Raw genomic sequence first — 8,915 nt, 5'->3', positions numbered from 1 at the left:
GTAAAAATTGAGATAAGTACTAGGTAGGAAGATAGATAAAATGTACACGCATGTAGCACTAAGTTAGACGTTACATATACTAGTTTATCATTTTCTGTCAGCGTTCAAGCTCCTGCGACCCTGGAACACACACTGTGTCTGTATCTATGAAATGTGAAACGAACCTTAAATTTCCTTAAACTGTATATAAAGAAGTTTATTCTCATTAAAAACGTATTCATCACATTAGAAAAAAATATAAAAAGTAAAAATCTTGCCGTACAAGTCCTTACTTACTTATCAAGTCCAACTACCTTCGAAAATCTTTTAGTTTTATTATAATAAAAAAACGATATAAAATTCCTAAATGATGCCATGTCATATTGTACAACAATGTATGAACTAATTATAGAACAATTACTCACGGTCTCAGGAAAACTTGAATATAAATTGATCAGTGTACACTAGTAATTTGGATTAACGTAACATTACATATTATTTTAACAATATGGGTGAGTATATATTAAACACAATTCATCTACTTCCAGAATCAATGTAACACACATTTTTATGGTTATAGCTTTTGTATTTTGTTTTAAATAAACCCTGGTACAAATATTTTTTCTGTTTCTATCATGTTCTTCATACTATTGGGTGCTATATTTTGTAATTAAAGGTCTTTTGTAATTCATTTGTGATCATCTTTATATACTTGTTATATTATAAACATATTTATTGTGCACGCCATTAACAGATACTGTATAACTTTTTTCTTCGTTTTCTTTTTTTTATGTGTGGCCTTGTTAATCTGTGTAAATATAAAAAAAATCTATTAATTGAAATTAGTATTTTTTAAGTGTCTATTCCCAATTTTTTGTGTAATATACCTGAATGTAAAACAGCTAGACTTCACTTTTCTAAAAATTATTCTTTACACGTTGAGACATTTATATTTATAAAATAACGATTATAGGGTTACCATACAAATGGTCCGCCTTATAGAACTAGCATATTAAACAACGATACAATTTTAATACTATTTAATAAATTTGTTAAAGTTCCACACCAAGCTTCTTGTTACCTCTTCACCCAACATTCCGAGCCGCTATATTATTGTCATTAAAAAATTTAAAAAAAAACTAATGAGTTGAGTATCTATGAGGAAGATAATCTTTATGTATTATGATTTTAAGGTTTGTCACTACTTCTGTATTTAATAACGATCAAATATACAAATGCAGCGTACTTTCACGAACAATCAAGGATTTACTTAGAACCTAATGCTAAATCTGCCACGGGATTTGGTTCATCTATAAGTTTTTTTAATGAAACACTTTGTAAGTATTATATTGTGGTACTGCTAGAAGTAGCTAGTAGCCTAGTTTTTGCGCAGGAGTTTAGAGAAACAGTGCTCTTCACTTTAATGTTGTTTAGCTGTCATGGCTATTCTTAATTTTCAATTTGTATCTTTTAAATGTTGAATTAACTCGATAAATGTAGGATTTAAATAGAGAATTTCCACTCACTAATCTAATAAAATGTTTATGTTAGTTGAAGATTTTTTAATCTAATAATGTAACTAGTTACATGGAAACTCTTTCCTGTTTGTAAACTTAAATCTATTTGCATGGAAGCGATTTGTTCTGTCGCTTTTACAAAACAAGTCATGAAATGATAAAATCTACACAATGATTGTCACTTTGAAGAAAACAATGACAGAAATCTTATATGCATATCGATATAGATATAATGTGATTGTCAAACTAATTTGACAAGTCAAATTTGATTAGCGTGTTTTCCTAGAAAGAGAAATATCAATGACAAAATCAATGCAATTGTTTATATACAAAACGTATTAATTGATTAACTAAACATCATTTTCAATTCCCTAAAAATGTTCTTTTTCCGTTTTCATAATTTCAATTTGCAGAACTTAAAGAAGTAATTCTAGAAATTTATATAATTCTTCGTTAATCTTATAGCCTTTCTTTCTTTCAGTGGTCGGCGCACCCTACGCCGATTTAAATGGGGCTGTATTTGTGTGTCCACTAAATATCGTTGCAAGCACGAAGTCTATTGTATGCTCTGATAGTGGTATTAATCTTAACGATTATGCAAACGAATATGACAGGTGTACGTATTTTTCTTCTGTTAATAATATTTAGTATATGAACACGAATGATATGATGATACTTTATTATATAATTTTCAGCCTTATATCCAAACCAACAGTTCTGTCTCGGTAGTTCAATTGCAGCAACAAAATCCTACTTTGTGGTAAGTAAAAAAATGCCATATAAAATATAGTTCCTAGTCCACTACCAACGAAAAACGAGATCCGTCTTATTGTACTGTTTTTTTCTTTACGTCTCTTTCTGTTGATGTGTGTTTATGCTGTGATAAAAAGAGATAGATGAGTACTGAACTATTGGTGAAATTACTAATTTATTGAAATTATACTTAATTTGGCGCGCGCACAAAAAACTGACAGACTGACAAACTGACTGCAGATAGCATAGTCAACATTTTAAAATAAAAAATGTCAATTTCTTTAATTATGTAGAAATATTTTTTTTGTGATATCTAAATAAAATTTATTCAACTAGATAATGCGTTATAATAACACAATAAATATTTAAATAAATAAACAAAAAAGGGGCGGTGGCTTGACAGTTCTTCTTGCCCGCCTTGCCTTCTTGCCTTTGGTTAATTTAATTAAGATTTTAATGTTTTTTTTAGTATTATAGAACGTCAATTACGTTCAAAATAATTGTTACCAATACGAATAAATGAATATTGATTTAACTATATTCCTGATTAATCCTTTCATCTTGCAGACATGTGCTCCACTATGGGCAATGAGTTTGAAATTGCCCAAGAGTAGATATCTAGATGGTGCCTTTGGTACATGCTTTGCTTCAACAGAATACAATTACACAAAAACTAATCGTCTGGTTGAACACTACAAGAAGTCTCTGGAGTCCAATCTTACGGATGCTCCAAACACTCGTTAGTATTGCTTCTAAGTTATTCTGTGCTTTAAAAATTATTGTTATTAGTCACTTATAATAACATTTTACCTCGCTAAAACCATATCTCTCGCATGTTGCATTATAATCAATGTGACAAAATGAATTTTAAATATTATGTATAGTTTATTATTTATTTATTTGCTTATTTGCTGGACAGTATTCCTACAGCTATTTATTATTCAATATCTAAACAATGAAATATACAATGTCGAGGCTATTCAACTCCTTGACACCACGGGCGTAGTCAGAAGACTAAAAGGACAAAACCATTTGGACTTGTGACTTAGTGATAGTGAACGTTATTATTACTAAACAATACTGAAAAAATAGAACATAAGAAACTTCCTTTTTAGCTAATTAGGTTAGACTTAAATTACTTATTAGTCTTAAGTTCGGCTAGAGCGTCATGTTCCATGATGTCTTAGTAAATACACATATAAAAAACACCTTAATTATTTATTAACACTTCGTTGCACATAATATAATGTAGAGCAACTGGCGGCCTTATCACTTGCGAGCGATCTGCCAGGCAACCACTGTGAGAAGAGGAAAAAATCTATTTAATTAGATAAGATAGCAAGAAGTGCAAAAATACATATAACACAAAGTTGTTGAGACAAAACTAAACAGGAAAAAAGAAGAAAAACACTTTTTGAACGGATTAACGTGTGGAATGGAAATTTGTGGTCACGGTCACCACGCACGCGAAACGTCGGAAAAAAATTTAGAATTATGTAAATAACTATAAGTTTTAATAATAATACATAGCTTTAATCCGTTCAGAAAGTGTTTTTCGTAATGTGTAAAAGCTATTTTAACAAAAGACAACACTAGGAAAAAAGAAATAAACAAACTTAAACTAAAACAAGGATACATGAAAAATAAAAAGTAAAAAATGATCATTATACCCAAAAGCATAAAATACTGTTAACAAATATTACCTACTTATACCAAAAAAATACATAGATAATAAAATGTAAGATGCATTGATCATATATTTTATATAAAAGAGGAATAACTTTTAAATTATTTATTAAGATTTTTTATAGATATAGAGTTATATGAATTATATACATCTGCTGGTAATTTGTGTTATAATCTGAACTTATGCGATCAATTACTGAGTTACGTAAATAGTTTGCATTAGAACAAGGAATTTGAAATAGTTGAGTTTGCCTTGTATTGAATGAAGAAGGGGTGTGAAATAGTAAAAGCGACAATAAGTCAGTCAATAAAACCGTTGCAAATAGCGTGTAAAAACATCAGGTCGTACTGTTTTCGTCTACATTCTAGGGATTCAATATCAAAGTATATCTAATATAAAAGTCCAGCCATCTATTAAGAATGAAAATGCTTTAATTAAAAAAGTAATATATTATTATTAAAATTTATACCAACATATTTATTTCAATAAAATCAATGGCGCTACTTGGCAGATTTCTTTATCTGTTCACTTGTTAATCTAATAGGCAAGCAGGTGATCAGCCTTCTCCGTTCGAGCGGATGTTAAATGCGCACATAGAAAGTCCATTAGTGCACAGCCGGAGATCGAACCTACGACCTCACGGATGAGAGTCGAACGCTGAAACCACTCGGCCAATACTGCTTCATATATTTATTAAATTCTCAGCTAAGAAATAAAAAAAACATATATGCAGTACATTGCAATACTTTACATGAATTACAATCTAGCCTATACAATAATTATCGCTCATGAGTAATATTATGGTGAGTTAATTTTCTTCAATACTAGTGAATAGCTGAAACTAAGGTAATGTTCATTAGCAGTCTTAATGTTCTATAATGCTTTGACACTATGTCCGTGTGTCTGAGATACCGCACTTGCACTTATATTCACAACACAAGGTTTAGTTCTCTTTAGGCGTCTTGTTCCTGTGATATCCCGAAGTTGGATTGCCATAGCATTAGACTTTAATGATATGATACGCTTAATAACATACATTTATGTTTTTACAAATAAAACATTTGTCGTGATATAAATAAAAATAATAATAATGTTAAATTGTAGCTGATCTTTATGGGACTTTTGGTTGGTCGACCTTAGTAGACGAAGTTAACAAGATAGTTGTATTTGCGAAACCAGCGAGCAATCAGGGCTTAAGTAGAATAAGTTATCAACCGATTGGAACTTCGAGTGGCTTCCCTAAACTCGTGCAGGATATAGATAAGGGTATATTAATGCTGTACAATTATAAAGGTATTTATTATATTATATTTAAATTATAATTAAATTATAATATATTTTCCGTGATCTTGTTTCTCGTTGAACAAGTAGGTGATTAGCTTTCTAAGCCTGAGACACGTCGTTTGTTGTTATTGTAAGATTTAGAAACCAAAAACGCGAACTATGACTTTCATATGTCAAAACCATTGTCATTTTCGACGTACGGAAGCAAGACATAAGTTACTTATACCGGAAGTATGTCTCGTTTTTGAATTTTAACCTTAGACGTCTTGGGTGTAATTAGTGTACGGCGAGAGACGTAACCCCAAAAATGTATGTAAATACTCACGGATCTAAAAAAAAATGTGTATATGTAGTATCAGTAATAGAATATAAGAAAAAAACTAGAATAGGAGGCAAACGAGCAGTCGGTTTACCTAATGTTAAGTAATACCGTCGCCCATGTACACTAGCATAATAATAATTGCTACGATCTTAAAGGAACCTAAGTCGAATTGGTCCAGAAATAACGATAACGCGTCCTGTTTGTTATTGATCAACTGTATCAAATCAAAATTCGTTTATTTATAAGTATGTATACTCACTCGTATGAACGTGCCATTTATGTGTGTCTTTTGATTTTCATTCTCATTGCCGCGTGATCAAGTCTTAACCAAATCTGGGGGTTAAAGGACTACTTTAAATTCGAGAGTCGCGCAGGCAATGCTAACATCTCTAAAGGTGATTGAGATGACTAACTAGAATCACCTTGTTAGTTGAAAGATTCCTCAGGAAACAAAACAAGTCAAATGTACCTATTATACATTTTTCGTTTAGTTCCAAAATCAATTATTGCAATTCCGAGTTCGGACTTGCGACCTTAGTTTTAACTTCTAGGTTAATATTGCTCCATAAACAGTAAATATACTGGGACTATTTATTCCAGGGCGTGCACTTGCTAATGGTGAATTTTTTAAATATTATAAGTCATTGATTGCATTCAGTATGGAGAATGATAGGCGCATAGGAGCTGTAAGTTTTCTATTAAAACGTATAACTTTTTCTACTTTGGATTTACACGGTATGTATGTGATATTTTTGGAATTAGATACTTGGCTAAAGTTCGTAAGTATATGTTTTGTCCACAAATTTCTCAGGTGTTAACAGCCATTCAAGCTTGAAAAAATTGTGACTAATCTATGTTCCATTGTCACATTTCTTTTGATGTGAAACTTCTTTAGGCGCATGAGGGTAAATTTTATACGGATGAAACGTCCCGAAGATGTGCAGCGCAATCGCTCAGAGAGAGCGATTGAGACCGACTGAGGGAGAGTGAGAAAGGGAGATCGAGAAAAAATACACGCTATTGGATGATGTATTCATTTAGTAGTTACGTATTAGAAACTTGAGATGGCAATTCTGTCACATAACGCCTTGTGCAGTAAACGCAGATTTTTTATTTATTTATATTATCATTAGCATGTATACTGTGTGTAAAGTGTGAATATAGATATACAAATGCATGGTGTGATCATATACTGGTACATGATCATCTATTGGGGTTTTTACCTTAGTAATAATTAATTTACAAAGGTTCTCCTCTCATATGTGTACTTTGTACGCACGCACTTTTTTTTCATTAAATAAATAAACAAATTTAAATCTCATACCAACTCCGAGATTAATAAAAAAAATCAATACATTTCCACGCATTGTAAGTATGTACATTTTGTGAAGTCGTTTCAAGTCTTCTGCTTTTAATAGGTCGGGTTCCTCAGTTACAACACCACAAACGATGTCTTGTCAATAGTGAAAGATCCAAGCACCGAAAAGGCGCTGCATTTCAAAGAAGGTTCAGTGGGTTCGATGTTTGGTGCAGCTTTACACGCTGCAGACATAGATCATGACGCGTTCTCGGATTTGTTCGTTGGAGCGCCTGGATTGGCCTGTTGGGTCGGAAGTTATGAGGTGGGAGCGGTTTACATATATATCGGAGGAGAAAAGGTAACATATATAACTATTTTTTTGCTATTGAGAATGCTATGTTTATAATAAGTCTCTTGCGCGAGTATTGGAGGTACTAAGCAAGTATAAACACGTACTAAAAAAAAAAATTAATACACTCACGAAATATATATAAAAAAACAATTGTGTTTAATGTATATGTAGTACAAGTAAAATAATAAAATGAAGAGGGAAACGGACAGAGGTTCATTTGATATTAAGTGATAGCGCCGCCCATCCTCACAATGCCAGAAGGTTCGCAAGTGCATATCAGGCCTTTTAACAATTGTTAAGGCTCTTATATTAAAGAATCCTTAGTCGAATTGGTTCTGATATCTGTGGGCAACTGGTCCTATTAATGACACACAGTTTAAACATTCGAAAATAATGAATGAAAATAATTTTTATATTATTTTAATAAGTGAGTTGTATGCGCATATTTACATAATTTTAAAATTGCGTTATGTTTTAGTAAAGTTAAAAAAAATTATAAGAGAAAGATTGTTTATTTCGATGTTAATGTTTTAGGCAAGGTCTAGAACCAAAGAAAATCTATATATTTGTGGTAAAGAGGATGGTTCGCGATTCGGTTCAGCTATTGCGTCAGCTGATCTGGATGACGATGACATACCAGGTTAGGATAACTTTATAAAAACTAGTCACTGTTCCATACATGGAACGATAAACACATACCAACAAAATTAGCCGTTTAAGAGTTTAATTACAAATATACGTTCAGAAGATTTATCGACAAACAAAGACAGTATATTTATTGAATAAGTACTTTCTTAATACATAAAATAAAAATAAAACTTTGTTTATTCATTATAACAATGAATTACAATGTCTACGATTTGGAAACTCTTTTAAGTATGAAATACCTGTGTCAGGTTATCTCCTTTCCATAACCAACTTAATTCCATAACGTTAATGTATATTTAAATATGTTTTAATTACAATTTTAAAAAAATGCGTTGTGTAAGAGAATGAGTGGCTGTAATGTGTATGAACGTGTAACTGCATGTTAGGTCTCAGTAGCATCTCTAACTCTGCGTAAGGTGTGTTCATAAGCCAGTCCTTTAGCAGTTGTTTTTAATTGTGGACAGTAAACTAGTAGCTATTAAGCAACCTATTTAAAGTATTGTAGGTGTAATCTGCCTGCATATTGCATCTGGCGAAGGGCCAGTACTCACTGACGACGACAACATCCCCATTTCTTTTTAAAAGCTACTTACCACACACCTTTTGTATTGCAATCAAGGTTTATTATCTACCAAAAACATAAAAAGACCTTCCTACTACTTTTAAAAATCGAATTTATGTACTACTTTTGGAAAAAAGATTGTTCTAGATTACTTGAAAAACTATAATTAATATTAATAATGTATTTAAATACTGTGTTATATAAATATATTGTCAAATAATATAACAATTTATTATAATGATATGACTCAATGTATGTCATTTTTATATAAAATTCCTTTTAAGACAAATTTGCGCGCCATTATGTGTGGCAGAATATGCGAACTTTATGTGTCTGTGAAGTTAGCAGAGCCCTTACCAGCAGAGCACAAAAAAATAGAGTTCTGGCAGCAAACACAATAGTTCTAGAGTTCCTGATAGTTTTTAGAAAGTGTTCTGCACATTTAAGTCCAGATTTTTTTTTAATCGTGAAATGCTCTGCCAGCTTCCCGGGCACAGCAGAGCATTTCTTA

General features: G+C 31.5%; 1 protein-coding gene across 1 annotated transcript in view; it reads left to right on the top strand.

Moving 5' to 3' along the window:
- Positions 1 to 443: 443 nt before the first annotated feature.
- The window catches only part of LOC123720265, a 42,505-nt gene continuing 34,033 nt past the window's right edge, over positions 444 to 8,915 (top strand). Inside the window, exons 1-9 of the mRNA XM_045676805.1 lie at positions 444 to 491; positions 1,173 to 1,316; positions 1,978 to 2,112; positions 2,192 to 2,256; positions 2,817 to 2,988; positions 5,041 to 5,229; positions 6,143 to 6,228; positions 6,961 to 7,200; positions 7,729 to 7,834. Coding sequence (XP_045532761.1) covers positions 488 to 491; positions 1,173 to 1,316; positions 1,978 to 2,112; positions 2,192 to 2,256; positions 2,817 to 2,988; positions 5,041 to 5,229; positions 6,143 to 6,228; positions 6,961 to 7,200; positions 7,729 to 7,834 — 1,141 coding nt within the window. The 5' untranslated portion in view covers positions 444 to 487. The remainder of the gene's footprint in view (positions 492 to 1,172; positions 1,317 to 1,977; positions 2,113 to 2,191; positions 2,257 to 2,816; positions 2,989 to 5,040; positions 5,230 to 6,142; positions 6,229 to 6,960; positions 7,201 to 7,728; positions 7,835 to 8,915) is intronic.

The sequence above is a fragment of the Pieris brassicae genome, chromosome 2 (genome assembly GCF_905147105.1).
Source record: "Pieris brassicae chromosome 2, ilPieBrab1.1, whole genome shotgun sequence".
In the NCBI taxonomy this organism is placed as follows: Eukaryota; Metazoa; Arthropoda; class Insecta; order Lepidoptera; family Pieridae; genus Pieris; species Pieris brassicae.
This window is presented reverse-complemented; position numbering and strand designations above follow the sequence as displayed.